The 25,338-nt window shown below is 36.7% G+C and overlaps 1 protein-coding gene across 3 annotated transcripts in view; it reads left to right on the plus strand.

The window, feature by feature from the left end:
• Positions 1–25,338, plus strand: part of LOC132199301 (uncharacterized) — a 50,394-nt gene that overhangs the window by 12,526 nt on the left and 12,530 nt on the right. For all 3 annotated transcript variants that reach the window (XM_059623906.1, XM_059623907.1, XM_059623908.1), the window contains exons 2-4: positions 4,069–4,254; positions 5,579–6,028; positions 6,667–7,922. In XM_059623906.1, coding sequence (XP_059479889.1) covers positions 4,069–4,254; positions 5,579–6,028; positions 6,667–7,922 — 1,892 coding nt within the window. The remainder of the gene's footprint in view (positions 1–4,068; positions 4,255–5,578; positions 6,029–6,666; positions 7,923–25,338) is intronic.

The following is a 25,338-nucleotide window of genomic DNA, read 5'->3' on the forward strand; positions in this document are numbered from 1 at the left end:
AAAAATTGAGTGCCACCGCTGCTTTTACATGCTGAGCAGGATGATGGCAGTAAAAGGCTTGTTGAACAGAGGAAATTGCGTTGCATTGTTTTTTTGTGTAATTCTTTCGTCTCTATTAAGTTTAAAAATAAGAAAATGTGGCATATTTTAATTAATTAACCTAAAACGTAAAGGATTAATGAAAATATTTTACTTCACTAAACCAAGCATCGAATATAAATTTTCTCTCTTTTTTTCGCTTATATTTCTATTGTATTCATTTCTCTGCTTCTCCATTATTTATAATTAATCATCTTGATCAATTTTTTCAAGAATAAGCTGGATAGCTTACAATAATGTTTATATTCATGATATGAGAGAATAATTTATGCAAGTAAAAAATATATTTATTTAATTTTTTATAAATAAGACAGTAATTGACAATTGTTGACAGTTAAGATTTAGTTGTAAGCGTCATTTACAAGTAAGCAATCTTATATGTTGAAAAAATTAAAATATATTATCAAATTTAATAAAATTTAAAATTTTGATAAAAAAAAAAGTATTTAAAGAAAGACAAAGTAAAACAAAATAATTGTTAATTGTATTAATTAAATTTTATATACCTTTAACATAAATTTTATAAAGCTGTTTTTTTTTATTAAGGCTTCAATTAATTTTGACCTCTGCCTATTTTCAAAATTGTATAATCATAAAGCAAAAAAGAAAACTGTCGGCACTCTAAACTTCACAGACAGCTCTTGTGCAGCGATAATTAGCTGAGACGATACAAAAAATCTGCCGCCCGCTGAAGTAATTGGCAAAATAATCCGTCCGCCGACGTGTCTCGATAGTACAGTTCAACGTTCGCTCCCCTATGTTTGTGAATATGACATTTGGCAGTGAGGAGCCTTTCACCATTTCACTCTCTTTGCTTTTGCGCGATACCAATCTCTGCTCTTGAGAGTTTTCCTCTACGTCAGACGGCGGCTGCTTGTATTTATATGTCCTGAAGAAAGGAAAGAGACACGGTCTTTTCTTCTTTCCCTTCACGTCTGCCGCTGCATAATTCGGCATGCACTAATTGCAAATTCTCGCGCACCACAAAAGACGCGAGAGCTCCAATCGATAGCCGGGGCTTTTGTCCGCAGCAAATAGAGCTCTCCCCACACATACAATCAACTCAAGCTTGACATTCCAGCTAGTGAAATGAAAAATAGTTTCAGCAAAATCGGAAAATAAATTAGCAAGATAAATCTGTGTGCATATAATTAGAATCAACTTGCTTACTTTCATGCACTGCGTGATATTTTTGTTTTGATGGTTGCAGAAAAAACCTAATTAACTTTCTCCTTTCACTCTCTTTTGTTTTTATCTACTTCTGCCTACATTTATCCTCATTTCTAAACCACAATAAGTACAAAAGTAAAGGTGTTACAAAGTATTGCAGTTATAATAGATGCTATGCAAATAAAAATCAGTTCGAAAAAGTCATTCACAAATTTTAAGAAAATTTACAAACATAAATTGATGACAAATAAAATTGATAATTATTCACGAGAAAAGGAATAATTTTGTGGCTTTTATAATTAAATTCACCAAATATTTTATTATTAACCACTATGAAAATTATACAAAACTGCTTCTTATGTAGCCCCCTCAAATTTAGTGTATTTAGAGTCACTTTAGTATTCAATTACCTACAAATTTTATCGCAATCAATATGGAAAAACACAATTTAATCTCTTAAATGTGTATAATTTATAATTTATGAATAATATAATCTCCATTTATGCTTTTAATCATCTCTTATTTATAGATCTTAATGTTTTTATAAATATAAAGTTTTGACGCGTAAACTTAGTTAACTGCAACCTTTGTTAAAAATATAATAACTTAATGTCAAACAGTAAAAAAACGGAACTCGAGAACAATGGTTGTTAGTTGATGAGCATATTCTTTCTCTTTTCCCGCTGCTGAGTGACGTTTGTTATAAAAATGTAACACTATACTCACTCGCACTCTCTCAACTTGCACTTTTGATCATTTGAAAAAGTATAAACAATTGGTTCCAGGAATATTAACTACTCTGGCCTTGCAAAAAGTTAAAAATGTTTCGCAGAACACGCGGGAAAATAAAATCATTAAAATTAGGATTACCTCTGGCGTCTCTTATAAGTGAGCGTACCAATAATTTATGCATTTCAAAGACTGCCAATGTTTACACATAGTTTTGTATTCAAACAAATAAAGCAAGCGTTACCTAACCAAATTAAATGAATGTGAAATCGGCGGCTCTTATTGAATTGATATAATCGCTCCAGCGCGCTTCCAACGTAGAAATGGCATTGGTGCGTAATTTGTCACGCTGAACGTAATTAAAAATTTGTAAAAGTGTATCTGAGTGATTGAGTGGGCAGGTTGGTCAATGTAGTGAAACCGGTTAGTCATGCACCCATGAGACTGTTATTGAACCCTATTAAATGCAAATCGACGCGATCTAATCCAATTGGATATGTGCGTGTGTGGGAATCGCACATAGAGAGCCCTCTTGAAATTAATCGAGGAGGATGTGCGGTGGTGAGTTTGAGCGGCCGCGCTTTGTCATGAAAATTAGAATCCATTGTGTGCGGATTTTGCATATTCATTGCCCAGAATAAATTGCCAGCCTCGTTCTCGCCTCTGGTTGCACTTTGCAAACTTTCTCCAAACATTGATTTTGGTTTCTTTTGTTGTATTAAGAAAAAGTTAATGCTAAATTATCAGTTGGAATAACATTAAAATTACACTGGAAAAAAACGAATGAATTTATAGAAAGTTTACTTATTTTAAAGTTTAATTTATTTTGGAGGTTAAGCATAAGTGAATTTTTCAGTAAAACAATTCATTTTGATGAATGATATTTTAATTTTTAATTTTATTCCAAAAACAGGCGAGAAGTTTTAAATTTTAATGCCTTATTTTATCAGTTTTCATCCAGCAGTAAAATATAATTTCTTATGAAATAGATGATTAGAGAATGAAAGTATGCTAAATTTTTTAGATGATTTTAGTAGAAAACTCACGACAAAATGTCCATGTTGTCAACATTCCGTGGAAATTTTATGTTAATTCTATTTCCAATTCCTAGTAGTAAACCTTATTAATATAGATTTAATTGAAGGGTCGTTGAACTTTAATTATTAAATTGTATCTTTGTCGCATCAAGATGTACTTGAAAGCCGTGTACGTTTTGATCAAAGAGAGAGTGGAGTAATCAAATGCAAATAAAAACGCACATCACATGCTGCATACTTATGAAATTGGTGACCAATATCTCGAGAGCCAGAACCGGTAAACTTTTCCCATTCCGTCAGGTATACAGACCACCTAAAGAAGGGGCATCCCGAATTGTGTTTGACTCATCGCGACTTCGCGAGCTGAATTTTTATTTCACCACAACGCAGAAAGACCGGTGACATCATAAATCACGCCCTTTGTTTTTTTGCTCTCTGCTAATTGATTTCTGACAGAGTCACGAAAATATCTGAAAGGGATAAAACAAGGAATATTTTTCATTTGTTTAGCTATTATAATTCCCGTCCAAATTCAACAGTCAAATAAAATTAAGAATAATTAAATTTATTACATCAGCAAGAGCTCCAAATTGAATTAACTGTTTAATTTTTTCCGAAGTTCTTCATTAGAAATTTAAAAGTCACGTAACGCGTTCACGCCCTTTAACCAGGTCATTGTTCTTCCTCACTCGCGCGCACTTTTCTTATCAGTGCAAAAATCTTTTCCTCCCTCTCTCTCTATCTCGAGACAAGTTCCCAGCCTCCAAAATTTTCCACGCTCTCGAATTCAAGGATTTTTCCTTTTAAATTTCGATTTTCGACCTGCTGGTCTTTCTTTCGTATCTCGTCCCGCGGTAATTAGGCTGTCATGCATGCGAACGACTTCCTGCCAAGGCTAACCTTTGGTAAAACGCACACGCGGATTGTTTTCAAAGCGCGGCCGCAACTTCCTTTGCGTTGTTTTGCGCGCCGAGCACAGGTGTCGCGCCTACCTTTGGTGCTCAAAGAGTTAACCGAGCCTTCGCTGTTGCAGACACAGATGTCGCGGACGAGCCCAGCAGTGCCGGCGCCAACACCACCTCGACGTTTGCGGTGCTCGAGACGATTTTTGAGGAAAATTCGGACGATCTACAAAGTACCGACTCGGAAGTGGACTGCTCGTACAAGTCAGACGACTCTTCGGATGATGACTTTGAATCGGTCATTCACGTCAGCCCTGGTAAGTACCTTTTGTGTTTTAAATATATATAGTTTGTTTTATGTTATTGTTTAAAAAAAATAGCTTGATTTTAATTTTATTTGCTTTTCGCAATTTGTTAGATAATTTTTATTTTTATTTATATATAATTTTAATATATTTTAAAATTTATGTTTTATTTCATTTATTTTCGTTCAATTAATTTAAAATATTGTGCAATTTAATTATAGCAAGTATTTATTAATAATTAATATAAATATTATTTTTCAACTAAATTCACTGCAATTGAATTCAAGCAGAAAGGTATTTTCATGTCATTTGTCTGGTTTGGAACGAAATAGTAAATAATATATAATTTTTTTTATCGCCCATATAAAATAAAAATTAAAAATGTATCTGGAAATCTGATCGAGGGTTTTTTTTAATTGTTTATTTTACACGTCAAGAGTAAAAGTGGTAGCAATATAAAAACATAATCTTTCTATTACTTAATCTCAACAATAATTTCCTTTGTCTTTGAAAAAATGACAAGATAAGTTAGCACCAGCAAATCCATTTAGCTAACATTTTGTTAGCTATATATTCCCCCAATAATCCAACAATTTGATGTATTTTATTTATTGTTTTACATTCTAAATATTTATGAAAGACTGCGGCGCCTTTTTTTAATAAACAGGTTCAATCAATTTCATTCCAATATAGAGCTTCATATAACTTAGAAAATATTTATTTTATAAAGCTTCCATGTTTCCCAGTAAATGGTTTCTTTAAATCCATTGTTAAGTTCCTTCTTATCGCTTTGTATTTTCCCATACAAACTTTGTTCTAGTTGATAAATTCCAATTCAAGAAGTATATTAAATTTGGTAGATACTAAAAATGTAAATAAAGTTGACTGACAATGAAACAAATCATAAATTTAGCGAATTGTTCGAAGTCCTCTCAAAATAATTGTTATATCTTACCATAAAGCGAGTATAAGAAATGCAACCACGCAATAAAAGGATTAAAATATTGTAATCGTCACTTTTTTTTATAAAATTTGTTTAGGGCTACATCAGGGAATTTTTTTGAACACAATTATATATATAGCAGCAAGATATTTTTCTGTGGATTATAATATTTTTACACAACGTTTGAGAAAAATCAAGGAAGTTTTATTCTTCAATTTATTTAACATTTATGCGTTTGCATTTAAGCTTATTTTACAAAAGGTTTTTGTGTCATTTATTTATTTTTATTTTTTCGTAAAAAGTTGTACATTTTTATCCTTTTTCTGCATTATAAACAATAAAATATCCCGAAACATGCTAAATAGTCATTTGGCCATCTCTGCGTGTCAACAGGTGAATCAAGCGACAGCGGTTCAGAGTCCGAGCGCGACGTGGCCGTGCCAAAAAAGCGCCGCAAACGCGAGGCGCCGCCCGTGCCCCCGCGGGGTCGCGTCGCGACCCCCGAGCCACTTCTCCTCCTGCAGGAGCCACAGCAGTCCTTGTCCCGCTCCAGCAGCCTGCTGCAGTTCGAGTGTCTCGAACAGGCGCTGTCCCAGGAAGAACTGGACGAGGAGGGAGAGGAGGAGGAGGTGGTTTTCCGAACCAGCGCCACCGACAAACCCTTTTCGTCCTGCACGACGGAGTCGCAACCACCCTCCTTCTCCAGCTTCAGCTTCGACTCGCTGGACACGACCGGCAGCAGTCGCGGTCGATCGCTCAAAGACAGTCTGGAGGACGAATCTAGCACCCCCTGCAGCTCCTCCTCAGACGACGAGTCTTACTTTTTGGACCGACACCACAAAGGTAAGGGATTATTAAATTTCTCATATTTATAGGCAAAATTATTATTATGAATTTGAAGATAGTCGTTAAATTAGGGACTTTTTTTAAATATTTTGACGGCTAATTTATTTTTTGTTAACTAAGGTAACTTAAAATTTATTTTTAAAGAAGTTGATTTTAGGCAAACTATAGACATGATAGATAAATAAAATTGAAATGAAAATATAGGACTTTTGATGTATAACAAAAAAGTAGTTAAATCAATCAATTATATATCTATCCATTCGAAATATATGATTTTTGGCAATTTGAATACTATTCTCCTTTTAGATGATGGATGATTAGGAGTCAATTATTTTATAAATAGATTTGTATTGATTGCAAGAGTAAATTTAATTCATAAAACAGGCACACACAAAAAATAAGGAAATTTGGTATGTAAAAAGTTAATTTTTAATGTTAATAAAACAAATATTGATAAAAATCGATCTTCATTGATACTCTTTGTAATTATACCACTTTAGGTTGTACTATAGGCAATCTCTTTTGAACATAACACTAAATTAATTTCGTTAATTAATGTTTACATCAAATTCTAATTGAAATATTGCGTGACATTGACTGATTATTTTATCAAGGAATTTAATTTCCCTTTTCAGGGACGAGTCTCGGACGCTCGCGAATGCGGTCTTATCGCAGTTTCGACAGTCTGGTGCACGTGGTGCGTCCGCTGAGTTGCGCCACCAGTCTGCAGGAGAGTTCGGTGGTGGTTCTGCTCGAAGAGGAGGAGGAGGAGGAACGCAAGCCCGCGAAGAAGTCGAGCGAGAACCTGAGCGAGGACAGTGGCTTCGGCGACGTGAGCGTGCGCAAGCAACACGAGCAGCCCATCGCCGAGGAGGACGAAGAGAAAGTCGCGGCGGACGATAAACTTATTATTCTTTTGCCAGATGCGGCGGCGGTCGCATCTCCTCCGACGGCACATCCGGTCGTCGCAGTAGTCGAAGTCAAAGCAGAAGCAGAAGTTGTAGCAGGGGAGGCGGTGGCGGAGTTAAATTTAGAGGAATTCGAGGAGGGGCAAGAGGCTGCCGGCGGACACACCCATGACACTAGCGGTAGTGGTAGTACCACGAGTAGCAGTGCAGAGTCAACACCGCTGACCCTCGTCCAGTTCAACAGCGACCTGAGCATCGACCAGGAACAGGTGCAGGAGGAAAGCAGGTGCCAGTTTTACTGCAGCGCCCCCAACCTGCTGTCCGAGACCAAAATGTCCACCGTCCCGGTCCCGGCGTGGGAAATCCACCCTCCGAAGGAAATCACCGAAGAGGTGATGTTCAAAGAGGAGACGTCGCCCAAGCCGGCCAAGAGCGGCAACAAGTTCGGAAACTTTTTCCAGCGATTCTCTTTCCGCAAAAGCAAAGGCAAGGGGAGCAAGCAGTCGTCGCAGGAGGACATCGCGACCGTCGAGGCCATCCACTCGGTGGAGGCGGCCGCGGCCGAGCTGTCCAACTTGGGCGAGTACACGTGCAAGAAGGAGCGGCCGCCGCTGCCGCCGGTCGGCCCGCCAAAGTCGCGGCTGCTGGGCATCGTGGGTCGGCGCGGCGCGAAGCCCGAGACACTAGCAACCCCGAGCGAGTTGGCGGCGAAGCAGAAAATCGATATCGCGGCTGGCAGTAATGGAGGCAGCCAGCAAGAAATACCACCCCGTGCAGCAGCAGCAGCAGCGGCCAACAAGAAGGCGTCCAGCCTGGTGAACATCACCGCCATGAACATTGTGGACATTGACATCAGTGAGCCCGCGCCGCAGGGCCACCATCTGTCACTGTCGGTCGCGCGGCCGCCGGCCGCCGCGGCCACCGACCCCAGGGCCAAATCCATGGAGTTCCTGCTCGACGACGAAAACAAGGCAGCAGTCCAAGTGAGTACAATTTTTTTTTTAATTTTTAAAAATATTTTTATACCTTAATTTTTATTTGCGAAATTGTTGAGGAAAAGTTGCATAATTTTAAATGTAAGAGTTAGTTCACGGTTCATTTTAGAAGGGACTTTCTTTCTTTCTTTCTTTTCAGAGATTAACAAACTCGTGTGTGTGTATTTATTATTCCAGCACCGCGCTGCTGCTGGCTTTATAATAATCTCCCGAGGCTGATTTGACATTGATTAAGCAACACATATGCGCTGCACCTCGTTTGCTCGCGAGTCTCTTCTCCATCTCTCACAAAAAGCAACACTCTTTTACTTCATTATATTTAGTGTGAAGCGCCTTTTTGCTTTCGTGCAACTCGTCGTCGTTTGATGGAAAAATCACGTGCTGCTCTTTTTATTCACCGGGAAGCAGAACTGACCCAAAGTAAATTTCCTGCGCTTGACGAGTCACGCCCATCACTTTGTGACTCTTTTATATTTTTAAACTCGTGTCAAATTGGTCGAAACAATGGGTCTATGGACAGGCGTTTCGAGCTCAAAAAACAAAACGTGGAAGGAATTAAAGAAACGAACGAAACTCGGGCTGAATTAAAATCAATTGTGGTGCCGCTCCCACTTTTCCGGCTCTCCTTGTCCCGAGTGAATGGGAGCAGCCTCTGGGAAAGCAGCTTTGTCCGTTTTAATCCGACGTCAATATTGAGTCGATTTGAACGGTCATGATGTGCATTATTTTCGGCTCACAATGCTCCTCGTATATACTGAAAAAGGCTCCATTGCGAATATATAGGTCACGCGCATAAAACACACACACGAGAGAGAGAGAAAGAGCATCCATCCGCCGCCGCCGCGCACAATGCGACGACGCGCTCTTGGTTTTGTTCTCTGCGCGTCGCATGCGGAACTCTCGCAGCGAATTCTCATGCAAATAGGACCTAATCAGCCACCGCTATCAAATTTTCCACACAGAGACCTTTGTGTCTCGCCGCATGTAGATCAATGGTGCCGCCAAATTAATCCAAAATAATCCTCACAAAACATAAAATTTGAAATTCAAATCGATGTCTGATGGAATTATGCAAGGTGGCTGAGGGATGAAAATTATTCAATTTATGTCAGCTTTGCTCAGTTTTGCCTCATAAATTTTGCTCTGGGGAATATGAAAGAATTTATCAGCTTCATCCGTGGAATAATTTGGAGTGGTTTTGGTGAAAAATCGTTTATGATTAATTCTAATGAGTAAATCTTAATTATAAATTAACTGTCTTTTAACTTAGGATTAATAATAGCTGATAAAGTACAATAAATATAATACTCCGTTTGTTTCAATTGAATTTTAATTTTGGCAAGTACATTCATCAATAATTAAAAATAAATCTTTAAATCAAAAGAAATTCAAGAGAAAATATTTATAAAAAATGAACAAACCGGCGAAGGTATTATAATTGAATACAAAAATATATTCACGAATCTCAAATTTAGCTTCAAGTATTTATATTTCTCTATTCTAATGCTCAAAAATAATCTGGTTTTTAAATTTTGCTAATGAAAAAAACATTTACGACCTGTGTAAAAGCGGTGCACTAAAATAATTCTCTCGTCGAGAAACGATGCTAAATTTCAAAAGCAGTACACACATTTTCCAAGCCCATTTTACAGCAGCTCTTAAAGTTGTTTTTCGGAGTTAAGAATTTTACTGCTCGCGTTATTTTTCCCTTCCTGCCGTCGTCGGTGAATGGTCCTCCAAAGCATATGTACGCATCCACCCGCTGTTGTGCAGAGCATATAGTTATAAACCTGCAAATAACACACACACAAGACTAGCGAACGAAGAAATAAGTGGAACATGTGTTGAGCACGCACACATCCGTCATTTGCTCTGCGTTCAAAGGGTGTTGGAGAAAAAAATTCATTGTTATTTCACCCACGAAGCTCCCTCCGTTCATTCACGCCGTTGAATGAATAAAAAACTTGGCGTTCCCCCATTGTTGCCTCTCGCACATGTGTTGGACTTTAACATTTTAACTGTGAGGGAACGAACTAATGAATACAAAAGTTTAAAGTCCTTTGCAAAGGGCATGCAACAATTATAATTTCAACTGGCTCTTTTCACTTTCTACATACAGCTGCGGTGGGAAGTTTTTTTTAATATTTTTTATATATACTTTCCATTGTGCTTGGGGATCAAAATGTTTCCTACTTCTTCGCACATGCATGAGTAGCTCGATCACAGGTCACTTAATCCGCAGCAAGACCTTTCTCTCTCGTCAGCAGGTGGATTAACCAGAGCACCGAGAGAGACGCGGTATATCAATTTTTTTCCTTCGTTCGCGGCAGCACTTTGTTGCAGAGCTCTTGGCCGGAATCGATGGCTATACGTGCTCTCTGCTGCAGATTAAAAAGAGATTCGAGAGGAGAAGAATGGACTGCGGAAAAGAATGGGAGATATAGAAGATGCGCATCCAAGTATATTTACCGAGGGAAAAAGAAAAAAGATGCTTCGATTAGTTCTTAGCATCAAGACAAAGAGAACCTGCTGATTTAACGGAGTGCACAACAGCAAAATTTAAAAAATACAATGAGTTTAAGAGATTTATTCCTTTTAATATAAAACTGGTCTTTTGGGAGAAAAATGTTCACTCTTTTGCGTGTTACCAAAAGTTAAAAAGATTCCAAATAATTAATATTTTATAAAAAAAATTTAATTTTTTATTAAACTGATATGTTTCTGAAATTGAGACTCTCTGGCTTAAATTTTGGCTTATACCAAAGAAATATTTTATTTTTATTTTCAATAATAATTTTGCTAAAAGACAAAATTCTAATAATTGGTTACATAACATTATCGTCGTTAACCAATTAATGACTATGCTGGTTTCAATATAATGACCTATACTCCTTCACCCACACACAATTCCGACGGATTTTATCTAAAACGTGGATCAAACGCCCGCAGCTGCACATCGACCGCGCAGTATAAGTTCTGCTCTCTCATTTATATGGAAGGTTTTTCAAAGAGAATGGCACTTTGTCAGAGACGGGACGTCTAGATAGGCGCGCAGACAGAAAGGACGAAAAAAAGAATCGGACAGTGGCCCAGTTTCAAACCGAGGACGACAGAGAAAGAGAGACGTCTTGGATTTTTTTCCTGCTTTTATCGCGCCTCAACAGACCGCAAGCACGATTTAATTTTGGTCTGCACGCGGCGAGCAAAATCTGCACGAACGTGGAGAGGAAAAAATCAATTAGCGGTGGCACACATGCACCACCTGTTAATATGCTGCATTCAGAGAATATTATGGAAAGTCATGTATGCTTCTAACAGAGGAAAAAGTTTCCTCTTTTTTAAGTTTGTAAAAAATTGATAAAAAAAATATAGACAGCTCATTTCTAAAGTTAAATATTAATTAACTTTATTTATTTAATACAATTTAAAATAATATATCATTTCTAAATCTACTATATATTTATGCTTAAATATAACTTATATTATTTTTTTATTTAATTTTTTTATTTTGTACTTGTTTCAAGAATTAGGTTTTGAAATTTTATTATATTATTTTAATAAAGTTGATTTAAATTAATTTTTGTGAAATCGCTTGCAAACGCTTGGTTAGGTTTAAACATATCAACAAGATAAGTAAGATTGGTATATTTGGATTTGAATTAATTTATTAAATTGATTGAAAAAATTGAGCATACTATTAAAAAAAGTATATCTTGATATGATAAAACCAAACCAACCTCATTTATAATCTTCCGCATAATTGGAAAACTTACAACTTTGGCATTTTTTTTGTGTTTATTAAATTTAACAAATTAATTATATAACCATGTCAGTGTATCTCAAAATGAAAGTTGGACTAGATCAGAAGTTGTTCGAATCAATTCAATTCATTGAAGTGAAAAAGGGCCGGATGTCAGAAATAATAGGCGCGCAGCACACATTTCACGCAAAATCGGAGCGATTCCACCATAATAATACATTTTTCGCACTGCCCCCTCCACCAAGTCGTGTGGAACAAAGGCCTCTTTCTTTTCGTCTTTCTCTCAACTAATGATGATTTCATCCGCGAATGACGGGAGAGGCGCCGCGTAATTTCGCGACGACGGCTGATCCCGCCGCGCTGATAAGCCCTGCCGCTTCTTTCACCGTGCATGTGTTTGTGCGCCCGTATAGCTCTTTTTTCTGGTCCATCATCAGTCGGCTGATGGCGGTGGAAGCGGAAACTGCAGCCGGTGCAGCGCGGAAGCGGCCCTGCTGACGAAAGTAGTCGCTGCTTTTATTCGCACACACACAGCCAAATTGGCCTCTCTCTCGTAAATCTGCCTGCAGCTGACTGAGAGAGAAATCGATTTTGCTCCGCCCGTGACCTATCCTTGTACACGCGCAGGGGTGCGCTAGAGATTGGAAAATGGTCCTGTTGCGGCAGAGATGCTGGATCTCCACCGTGGACATCCAATACTACACTCGAACCCATGACAGCAATAACTGTTTGCTGGTGAGTTTCTCAACCAAAGAATTTTTATTAATTTTTCATTTCTGCAAAATTAAAATTTGCTGATGGAGTTTTATGTTTCTTAATTCGGTTGTATTGATTTCAAATGAATTATTTTAAGGAATCAGCCCTAATATTACTTAAAACTATGGGCTTGTAATTATTCAAGCATTGAAATTTGATTTATAATTAATGAACAAAAAACAACAGCTGTCTTTTTAATTAATTGACAAACAACACAAACACTTCCTTTGCAGCTCAAATTTCAAAACAAATTAAATTTTACGAGCTAAGGGTCAAATCAATTGGTTTGTTCAGGTTATAATTAAAAGGTCTTATGAAAATTGACATCCATAATGAAATTCTCACTGAAAACTTTAATATATTCAGACTCCAGAGTGATAAAAAAAGTACTAGAATATAGCAATTGGGCTACAGCTGCAATTTTCCTATCCAACTGATGAAAATATTACTCTCATTTAATTAAAAACTGTCAATTAGTTTAAAAATTTAATTATAATATTTAAAAAAAACTATTTATTATAAATTATTTAAGTATCTTACATTTGCAACAGCAGTGATAAAAATGAAATTCAAATTCAAGAAATAAGAGGCTTTTTAAAAAAAGGAAGAGTTGAAGCCAGAATTAAAATAAAGCTTTGAAGGAGTTCTCATGTGAAATAATGTAAACAAATTCGTCTCACCCAATTTAATCTGTGTGCCACTTGTTTCACTCACTTGGATGCGTAAAACGCTATCATTTAAATACACCAGTGCCCTCAAACTTTGCGTCCGTTTATTTATATATTATTTTTCCTGCACAAACGGCGCAGTTGCATTGAATTATTCGACGCGTGAATTTCACGGTGTATAGCGGGCGAGCGAAAGGTCATAGGCGCGTCCTCTCCTTTTCCCATTCCGGCGGCAGCACATGAAAATAATAAAAAAGGACGTATTGAGTTACGTGATGGAATGGCCGGCAGATAATAACATAATAATTGTGGGAGGCGAGGCTGATAGCGCAAAAACGTGGAGAAAGAGACCGGCTGCCACCGTCCGTCGGCCCGGGGAATTATTTATCGATTGACACTCCATTTTTGTCCGTCTGGCGATGGCATAATTCGATCATGTTGGACATAACTGGAAGGAAAAAATTCATGTGGATGATCAAATGCAATTTTCACGCTCTCTGATAAGCTGATAAGAGTTGCTAAAAAAATTATATAACTCTTTTTGTCGAATTTTTGCTGCAACGCAATTCACGACTTATGGATTTAAACAGTGACACATTCATCCAACAAACATAGGACAGATCAAGGACATAAGAGATGAGTTTATTGGTTGACGGTTTCTATTAGGACGGTTTATTGCATTATAACAGCAGCCCATAAGTTTGCCTTTGTTGTGCCAAGAATGGGAGGTGACGCTATTGCTCAGCTATGAGAAAAGAGGAAGGCGTGTGTGTATGTTTTCGTGCCAATTCCTATATGGAAATTTTTCAGTGGAGTTTTGTAACGGTTCACTCTGTTATTTCTTTGCTAACTTGAAAATAAGTAAGTGATTTTTTTATAATAACTTATTGGTTATTATAAAGCATTAAATAGCGACAGGGTATGGAAGAAAATCCATTTTAAAATTAAGATAAGTTAATTCTAAGAATTCAAAACAAATTAAATTTAGTAAAATAATATATTATTTGATGCCTCAACATCAATTATACAGGGTAAAAAGCTACAAAAACGCAATTTGGGGCAAGGTTGAATGCTGTCATTGTTTTAAATTGAAAAGACATAAATTTTGAATGGTTGACAGCAGAAAAAGTTTTGAAACGCCCTCACTTTCCTCTTTTTTTTTAATTTGGCATGTTTATCTTTTTATCTGTCTGTCTGTCCCTGCGCTTTGAATGCTGGTCGGCTGTTTTTTGGCTTTGCTTTTTTATTTGCTGCAACCGAACCTTCTGACTTTGGTGCCGTGTTTGTGTGCGTGCGTGCGCGTGCAGCGTCGGCGGAAATATCAGACACTCTGCTCGCGTGCGATACTGTATTTAGCAGTACCGGCAGCAGGGGCGACGGATGACTTCCATAAAATAAAATCAACCAGCAGCCCCTCTCAAAGGCCAGACTGGCCAAATACGCACATTGTGTGTCTATAGAGCGTTGCATAGCCGTCCAGGCGTTTTGTCAGAACATTAGTCATTCTAAATAAGCCTGCGGCTATATTTGAAAGAGTGATGCGTGCATGCCACAAGTATGCAAGTTGCTTCATTAGTTTGGATTCTGTTCTGGGAATTTTAGGCATGGAGATGCAAATTAAACGAGATTTATTTTGGTTTAGCTGACCAAATTTTAATTGAATAATTAAAAAAATTGTGCTATTGAAAAGACGCATTCATGATGAAAAACTTATAAAAAGCAGTTTAAGTAAAACCATGTAAAAACCCTTAAACATTGAACTCTGAAACTGCTTTACACTTCAGAATACCAACCAAAGACAATAATTAACCGTAATTAGAACAGAATCACACAGCCAAGCTAACGGCAAATTGGAGAAATGAATACAAGCCTGTAAGTAATACGATTAAATGTTTATAAACATAGATAACAATTATAACGTATGTATAATAAATTGAATTATAAAAATTTAACACTGGAATTAATTTTAACTTTCAAACAAATAGTTGCAAATTAAAATTTATTTTTAAATTATTATTACTTTATAATTTAAAATTTTTTTAAACTGATTTTAATTTCATTATTTTTTTTTTAATTTTTTGTATTAATTATTCAACTAAATTTTGTGTTTTTTTTTACTTATATTGCAGTTACAAATACAATCATACATTTCTCTATACAGAAATTTATTCTTAACAGAAAAGCGGAAATAGTTTGCGTTTGCCTTACATTCGGTTTTTATGTGATCCTTGATAATGTATACTATTTTTAATAGAAGTATGACTGAGAAAACTAAACTAAAATGATCAGCAATTAAAAAAAGATAATTACCAATTGCTAAACAAGATGTAAATTGCGGAAATTTTCAAGTCAACGTGAAAGCCAACTGCCAAAAGATATTTAAGACAAAAAAATTATGTTTTTCGTTTGGCTCTTGACTCCTTTTTAAATTTGCTTACCTAAAAAATTTATTTGAACTCCCCAATTCCCAATTCTATTTTAGTTCAATTAACTGAACTTTTGAGAAGGTTATAACAAATGTCAACACTTCAAATACTATCCCCATTGTTTCAACTAGTTTGAAATGTGGGTGAATTTAATTAATTCTTTATATTGAAAATACAAAAGGCAATTAAATAAGGCTCCAATAATTCCCATATCTATACAAATCAAGTAATGAACTGTTGGAAGAATAAAAAAGAAAAATTCAAAGAATATTCAAGATTGTTTGAATTTTCAACAAGGCATACCACAAAATTCAGTCTCCGCCACCGCTGAACAAAATTGCTTGGCCTCCCTCAATGGTGTCAACTTGACGAGTTTTAAATTAAACCATTTCCAACATCTCAAGTTCAACGGAGACAAGCAGCGTCGAGTCAGCACCTCTCCTCGTCCAACTTGACGCGCTTGATTTTTTTTTTCGTTGCTCATTACTCTCTTTGCAGTTATGGAAATGTGATTTGCTCGCGAGTATCGAATGGCCCGGCCGCTCACAAAGGAAAAAACTGCGTCTCAAATGTCCACGAGTGAAATTAAATCTGTCGATTTCCTGCTGCCGCCCTTTCGAGCGCCTCTCTATTAAAATTACAAATCGTTTCTGTACACTTTTTCCAGCGAGCGCGGGTGACGAAGTTCAAACAAATTTTAACAGCCCCCCGCGTATATATATTTATTCAATGCAGAATTAGAGCGTGATTCAGTGCGCATCATGAGCTCATCACCGCCAGACTTTTGGCACACGCGGCACCAGACAATTGGATTCGCGAGTGTCTATTTATTTATTTACTTTGCGAAACGGTGTGCAAACACGAACAGGCATACAGAAGAGCCTCTTTGGCGGTTTCGACCGTGAGCGGCGAATTTGCAAGTCAAACGGTACCATTGGGAATTAGGAACGTTTACCCTTTGACTTCAAGTCGGAAATTTATTACACTGAACTTTAGACGCGCTGATTTTTTTTCTCCATCGAATTGCTCGTCATAAAATTCGAATTATGAAGTTATTTTAATAGTTCTTGGGAATTATATTTGATAAATGTAAACTCTCAGATTCAATTAACTTGAAAGTGACCTTCAGCACCTTTGTACCATTTGTATTTAACGAAAAGAGAAAAATAAATTTAGTTCATTCTCTAGTTCTCCAGAATCCACCTTTAAACGGACTTCAATTAGGCTACAGGTCACTTTTGATCCCAGAAATCGATTAAGATGAGGTCAAATAGAATCTCAAATCAATTTTATTTCCTTTTGCATCTAAAAAAAATTCAAAAAGAAATTGTAATTTTTATAATAAAAAAAATTTTTTGTCAAATAAATTGTTACAGACCCAATGGATTGATGGGACAGTTCACTTTGAAACAAAAATTGCACTTTTACTTGAAAAAGAAAATACAGAACAATCTTGTATGTAAGAATCAACTCCTATTGACACGCGAATAAGTTTGCCCCGATAAAATCTGAATTGCAGACGTATCTTGACAGAACTTTCTCCAATACATTGATAACTTTGGTATATGTCTGGCCGCGCGCAATTTTACCCAATTCTTGTTCACAATCACGTTGAATCAAATTTCCAATAGGCCAAAAACTCAATAAGTAAAGTTTTTCCAATTCTCAGTCAGTTAATACACAAATTATCAAGGCGCATCTTTTTTTAGGGACAAAATATATGTATTCATCGGAACAAAAAAATTTAAAAAAGCCCAAATCAGTGGGGAGAAGTTTGGAAAAATCTAATTTTTTTGTTCCTTTCTTGGCCCCACAGCAGAAAACGGTGGTGGCGGTCAATTTTTTTACTGTCAGGCCGTTGGATTGGTGCCCAAAGTTAAGTTAAAGCGCGACCGTGTCTGAGCGTCCATTCCGCCCAACTTAATTTTTATCAACGCGCGAGGCAGCATTCCAACGATTCGCCACAGGGAATCTGCGCCCTCTGCCTGTTATTGTAACCGCGATTTTATTTTGTTTCTGTCTTTTTTAATGCTTGCAGCTAAAAGCTAATCTGGGGGCTAAATGGAAATAACTCGAGATTTTTGCTGAAGACAAAACAGAGGCAGACATGAAAGAGACAAAGGCAGGCCAGACGGGGAATAAGATACACTTTAAAAATTTCAAGACTGCCCCAATTTGAGATTTCTGCCGGATATGCGACTGCACGCAAGGGGTTTAAATATTTAAAAGGGTGGATCAAACTTCAATATCTATGAAAACTTGCTTTAAAAAAAAATAGTAGTAAATTTTAAATTTTTTTTCGCTATCATTAAAAATTATTAAAAAGGTAAAAATATGAAAAGGAAATTTCTTACAATTTTAAATTTTCACCATATAGAAAATTTAAAAAAAAAATCCCATTCCAGAGACATTTTTACTAGTTTTCTAATCCAAGCATTATGATATATGACTGAAAAAACGTGAAAATGTGATTATTTGACGTAAATTACCAGTGCAAAGGAGAGCAAAATATCAAGAATTAACTGGTATTTTGTGTTTATGTAAACAGAAAACAGAGTGCATTAATGTAAGTAATTTAGTTTTGCGGTTAATCGACTGAAAATTGAATTCGTGCGCCTTGCAGCTTTCTTGGAAAGTAGAACAAGATTTTTTTGTTTAATTAGTAAAACAATTACTAGGCACTTGAAATAATTTCTAAATTTTCACACGCGCCATGATTTCTGTATGCATTACGTTTGTTTATCCGCACCATTAACTCACACGGTGGTGAATATTGCACAACCAAAGGTGCATCTATTAAAACGCTTTGTATAGAAAAGCAGCCGCAACTCCTTTTCCCATGGCGTTTAAGCATAAAGAGTGAAATGCACGAGATGCGCATGTGAAAATTAAATGAGTCGTTATTCGAGTGAAATAAAAAAACTTTCCGTTCCCAGCACTGTCTCTCGTGCCGGCATAGGGCAGATTAAAAAAGGCTCTTCCTAATCTGCACTCACACTCGTGTCTAAAACACGAGAGCCAGGCAAAGTGTATGTGCGAGAGGAGCAGTGCATGCAACGGGGCGCACCATTCTTAAAAATCGTTTATGGTGATAAAGGGCAGTGAAACAAATTGAAAAAAAACTCCATTTATTTTAAGATATTTAGAATGTGTGGGCTAAAAGATTAAAATCAAATTACAAAAGTGTTTTAAAATTTTTTACCTCTATTTAATTAAAAATTATTATCCAATATAAATAATAATTTAAACTTTATTTTTTTTTTAATTACAATTTATTCCAATAAATCTAATTTTTTTTATTTAACTGAACTAACTTTCATTTAATCACCCACGACATAACAGTAATTATGGAAATATTCCTATGTTTTTAAATCAATATATTCCTACAATTCGTTCCTTTCATTACACGTGTTATAGCAATATAACTCTCGCCCTGTTTCCCATTAAAGTAAATGTAAAATTATACAAACCTATATTTTTTCTTATTCTTTATACTTGCATAAAAAGCGATTGAAATTATTTGTAATATAAACAAAGAGTCATACAAGGACAAGGTTTCTTACAATATATTAATTAACAATATGTAAGATAAACATAGCATGAGGGAACGTGAACAACATTTTTTTCCGTACAAATAAAATAGCTTCTTTTGATGAAATAAAATCCGCAGCTTCTTCCGTGAATGTGAGCAACTTTATTGTTTCTGCATCATCAGAAAATAAATTCCTCAAGCACCAAAAGCTTCCACGATAACAACAACTATACAAGAACTTTTATAGTCGTTTTTTTATTGATTTTCATTTGCAAATTTTCTACGAGGATAAGCCCACATCTGCAGTTTCCTTAACGTCTCCTAGAGTGAAATCCAATTATTATCTTAAACTGTTGCAATTTGAATCTTAATAGGAAAATAAATCAAAAACATATTTCCTGCAAAAATGATGCAAACTGCCTCTATATTGGATTTTTCTTCATAAAAAGCAAAAATCAGACGAAACCCTGCAAATGAAGCGGCTAAGCCTGTCGACTCGGTTTGTCCGCGCGGATCTCTCGCACTCCCCCGACCACCCTCTCGTTCGGAGAACAAGCGCAGAAGTGAGTAGGTCTGCTGGGAGAGAAATGCCTGGCCCTGTCGGTGGGTCGTGCACATCCGCGGTGGTGCACAGTGGCAAAGCGGGCGTCCATGCACGACGTGTCCGTCGATGGAAACGCCGGAAAAATTGCAGTGGTGTCTGGAGCGCCCCCGGCGGCGCGTTCGCCCGGTTGCCTAGGCAGACGCCCCCTGCCGGCGGAGGCCTGTTGCGAGATGGTCTCGTCCCGGAACCAACAGCACCGCCTCTTGCTGGACGAGGCGGCCAAAATCGTCATCACCGTGGTCGTGAGTAAATTCCACCCTTCGACTGGTCGCGTCCCTCCTCTAGGGTGCACTAATGGAGACGAGTTTAGCTCGGCCGACGAGCTCGGCCTGATATTGATTTTCCACCATCGCGGTGAATATTTCAGCTTCGTGCATGATGTTGTCACAGAGGCCAAATGCTTTTCTCGGTTGCCCAATTTATCTCCTCGGGGTGTAAAAATTCCATCGTTTGTTGTCCTGCCCACGAAACTCGGAGAAAATGAATTATTGTTGCGGACAAATCTGATTAAAGAGCTCTGAAAATTATGGGCTCACTTGACAAAGGGTTAATAGGTCGTTTGTCTGTCTCTTTGCCCCGGTTAAAACGAAGAAGTATTAAATGAATCACGTACATTGTTTGATTGTGATAAAGATGGGGGTCGCCAAGCCACCCACTTATGTGTTAGGAGGACACAATCAAAATATGACCTTTAACCAATTTTTAAGACATGCCGGTTTAATATTTTTTGTTTACAAAAATGATACTATAAAGTTCCAAATACAGAAAGAAAACATTCAAAAGTAGAGACGAGACATAAGTTTTTGTGAATTAGAAGATTTTTAAGTTTTTTTTTTTAGATATAATTAAAAATGATAACCCGTGAGTGATAGATCGGCAATTAATTTATAGAATTTACTTGCTCTTGTAAATGAAAATTTCTGTTTTATTGTAGATAGCTCTAATTTATCTCAAGAGGGAAAAATTGTATTCTTATGCATAGATTTTTCCTCAAAATTGAGCAATGATTCAAACATAATCAATTTTTAGAATCAGCTATAAATTAATTTTTTACTTCTACAACGTCTGCAACTCTAAAATTTTTTATATGCAATAATTGATTAGAAGACGTTTATTTAATAGAACACAGAAGAATAATGTTTGTAAAAACATCAATTTCAAAATACCGCTTATTTTGATTTTTTTTTAACCCAAATCCCATATATGTGTCAAGTCAAAATGCCATTATAATCCTTATTATTCCAGGTTTTCGAACAAATTTAATAAATATGTGGGAACACAATTATGTTAAAACTCATACTCGAGTGTTAATTACAGGAGATGTTATTGTTGTATGTGCGCGTTTTTAATTGCTCTCATGCACACGTCTCTGTGGCGGACGAGAGAGTTAAGTGCACTGTTATGAGGCGCTCGAGGTATTGATTTTCGGCGGGCGCGATGAGAGCCAGCACAACACTCTTTTTGACCCTCCGTGTGACCTACATCAACTGGAACACTTTGCTACCGTGCAAAGAACAATGAATCGCTGCATTGTTCAAATGCAATTAGTGCTTTTTGAAGCTTTTAATTAAAAGTGGAGAGAAATACATCATATTAGCGTGACCTCGAGGGATTAATTCATACTTGGGCATTGCAAATCAGAGGCGAGCGCGACACATCCATATCTCTGCTCGTTTAATTAACGCACCGTACGTGCACCGTAAAAGGGTGATGTGACATTCTCTCTCAGCACCTGCTTTACGACCTGTTTGGTTGTAGTAACGCCGAGAGTTAACCTTCTCTTTTATTGTCGGCCGCGTGCTGAAGAATCTGTAAGCAAACTTCTTCGGCCACTGCGGCGGCTATAAATTTCCTTGCGGCTTCTTTGTGTTGCTCTATGCTAATCTGCTTGTGCACGCCGAACAGATTCGGAAAATATTCTTGTTTCATATTATAGACTTTGGATTTTCTTTTAATTAAATTAAATTTTAAAACTACCTACAGAAAATTTTATCTTTTTGGCAACAAGACTGACAAATTATTTTTACTATCGATAGTTAATTAAAATTATGTTTCATGTTTTCTAAGAAGAAAGTATAAAATTTGTTTCATTTTGACTGATTTATTGAAAAAAATTTAAGTTCATATCATCTGCAGTACATGTATCTTTTGTTCTAACTTTTTATAATAAGAGCTTATTGTCAGCTGAAAATATTGAGGGATATTCACATGCTAAGTTAGCACCAGCAAATCCCATAAGAAAGTTAGCATGTGAATATCCCCCAATCTACTCCTTATCCATTGGAGATTTCCTGAATTATAAAAATAACTTTTCTTAAAATTGAAAATTGAGCTTTGACAAATGTGACTGATTGTGATTGATAATAGATTTAGAAAAAAATTATTAAATATTTGTTATTTAATTAATAATGCAGCATTTATTTAATAAAAAAAAAAAACAATTTTGACTGATTTTGACCATTGGAAAATTTCATTCATGTATTGAAACATGCTATATTTCTTAATTTACATGATAATGCACTTTATAACCTATAATCAATTAAGAAGGTTTATAAATTTTGAGTATAAAGTAAACAATAGTTCAACTCCCTATAAAGACTCGTGAAAAATATAGCATTTCTCTGCAATTTTCAACTTTTCTGTCTCCACCCTTTTTCCGTTTGGTGCCGATTGCAGAGGAAATTTATGACCTCGCCGACCCAATTTCCTTGCGAGACATCTGATTTGAATATAAATCATTCGAGAAATATGCTCTGCACATGAAACAGTTTTTGATCGCGGCCGCACGCGAAATAACTTTTAACTCGGCTGCAGACACTTTATATATACTTTTGCGCACGGAATCTCGGCAAGATGCAATATCCAGTTTCAATTAGCATTCTCAAATTCTCCCTCTCGGCAAGACGAAACTTAACTCTGCGTGGACGATCAAAAAACATTATAAAGCGCTCCCCATTCAATTGAGAATTCGTCTGACCGAAAGGCCATCTTGAAAATAATTTCCGAACGACCGACAGACGGACGGGCGGCGACACAAGGGCGCCCATTGTGCACGGCGCGGCAATTTTCGAGCGGATGTCCTGAACGGTGATTAAACGAGATTCGCTTAATGACGTGAATCACCATCATTAAGGCGTGCATAATCGAGCACTAGTTCTGGAAGAATTCGTGTGTCTTTTATTATACCAGAGTTAATTTGACGCATAAGTGCGAGTGAGAGCCAAGGTTAATTGCGATGCCATCCAATCCCACTTTATTTCTAGATTGCCGTCTTCGTATAAGGTGACGAAACTTGGGGAAGTGAAATGCTAGAGAAAATAAGGGAAATATAATGTTAATTTTTTCATTAAACTAATATAAAAGGTCAACAGATATTATTTCTTAATATGCGAATATTTTAACGACAAAAATGTTAATTTTTCTAAATAGTAAAATAGTGTAGATCAAAAAATATTTATAATGCAAATTGTTAAAAAATAAATTTATTTATATTATATTTTACTTCCCAAAATATGATTAATTTTTTTTTATTATTTGTTAATATCTTAATTATTGTAAATATTTTTATTTTTTGACCTATATGTACAATAATAGCTAAATGCTGTATACAAAAAGCAGAAATAAATACTTAAATTGCAAATTTCAAATATTATAAATTAATATATTATTTAAATCTTAATTTTATATAAACTGTCTCTATGATAACGTCAGCAACTTCTGAATGACGTGCTATATAATAAATCTTACATTACTAATTACAATTCATTGATCTAAAGGAATAACAATAATTTGAAGATTAATTTACTCTCAATTTCCATGTAGCACATTTATTTGACTAAAGAAACACTTCTGCGTAATTCATACCAATTCTTTAGAAAGCTAAATGCTAATTTTAATATAACAATGATATCAGTAGCTTGCTTTTCTTTGTGTTTAAAAACAAAAATCGAAACACGGTTTGTTCATTAAAAAAGAGAAATTCGGCAATGTTTTTACACAAGAGGTCACACTACTTTGAAGTCAAATTTCCCAGCAAAACAAAAACGTTCCAATGATTACGCACGATGTGTGTTTTACGTGCGTGTAATGTTTGGCGACGAAAACGGCTTATCAGCCCGACCGTCCGACCGACATTATTTCGCAGCTCGACGGGGGTCGAGAGGAAAATCAATTTCATTAGCATGAGCGCGACTCACGCAATTATCGGCGGGCGACGAGACGAGGCGCCGAGAAGGCAAAGTCCATTAGGGGCTGCGCCACCTGGCCGCCCCCTCCCCTCTCCGAAGGTGCTGCTCAGCCTCGCAGGCAGGCACAAAGAAAGAAAGAGGCCAGTCTTATCATAGCAGCTTGTGCGAGAGCAAGACCAGTTCACCGAGAGCCTTGCTAGCTAGTGGGTCACTTGTGCACGACATTGAAACTTGCTGGATTTTTTATTACCACACTATGAGGGAACGCCGGATCGGTAGTGAGACTGGCCTCCACTTCGTCACCCTTGTGAGTAATTTTGGCGAAAACGATTTTAATAATTTGTGCGGAAAAAAGGAGATGGAAAAAAGTGGCAATTTCGCTTTTTTCTCTCTCCCTGGGGTAGGAAAGTTTTAATTGAGATTGATGCTCGAGTTCATGCGATTCAGTTTTTTTTTCATATTGGAGATTGTATTCAGTTTTTTGTTTCGAAACACGTGGTGACTTTTTGAAAAGGCTGTGGAAATCGATTTTAGCGCTTTATTAGCGGCCACGTGAAACCTTACCGATGCCGAGACTGCTGCTTATAGATCGGATCGATATTCCTGATGTGTTGTTTTCCGATCAAAACATGCATTACGTCACTTCGGGTCCCCCCGAAAAATACCCTCTCGGTCATTCCGTGTGAGGAAATTGAGCCGAGTTGAACGAAAATAGACAGACTTCTTTCAATTCATGTAATTTTTTATGCCTATTTCAGGTTTCAAATTTGATTTCAAAGTTGCTCTTTGATGTTTCTTTTTATTCGGTTTAAAAAAAGAATTTTATTTTTATCTGATTAAGCAAATTGTTCTACAAAAATTGACATCACACTCTTGAGATAAACGTTTTCACAGTTGAAAAATCTTAAGCCTGGCCTGTCAAACAACAACCGAGAAATAAAAACAACAAGTCGGAATTTTCTCAACTTTTGTCACTGCTCCATTAGTTTCGTTCTCGGAATCGTCGCCTCGGTTAGTCAGAGAGCGCAACAAAATATCTGAGGGTGGGCTGCAGGTCTTTTACCCACAGAAATTCCTCCCTATTTTTACTCCTCGTCTGATATGAGTCTGTTTATTCCGTGGAGGGTGCAGCCGAGGGGGAGCGCACATCTCCGTCAAGTGCTGGACCAGCGGCTAAAAGAGAGAGAGAGAATAAAAGGGAAACGTACGCGGGCAATGTAAAAAGGCCAAGCTTTGAAGCGGCCGTGGAGGTCGTAAAGCTTTATTTATCGGCCGGTTCATCTTCAGTGTCGGGGTCATTTTGCCGCAAGGCCGAGACTAAGGGCCGCCGTGTTCTGGAAATATGTATCTCATTTATTTAAATTATTTGAGTCGCAGATTAACGAAAATGGAAAGTGAGTTTTGATTGATTTAATTAGTTTAATTGATAAATTTCAAAGTGGTTTTCGATGGAAAGTGGTTTTTGATTGCA

This window comes from Neocloeon triangulifer, unplaced genomic scaffold (genome assembly GCF_031216515.1).
Source record: "Neocloeon triangulifer isolate White Clay Creek 2 clone unplaced genomic scaffold, ASM3121651v1 ptg000014l, whole genome shotgun sequence".
NCBI classification, from domain to species: domain Eukaryota; kingdom Metazoa; phylum Arthropoda; class Insecta; order Ephemeroptera; family Baetidae; genus Neocloeon; species Neocloeon triangulifer.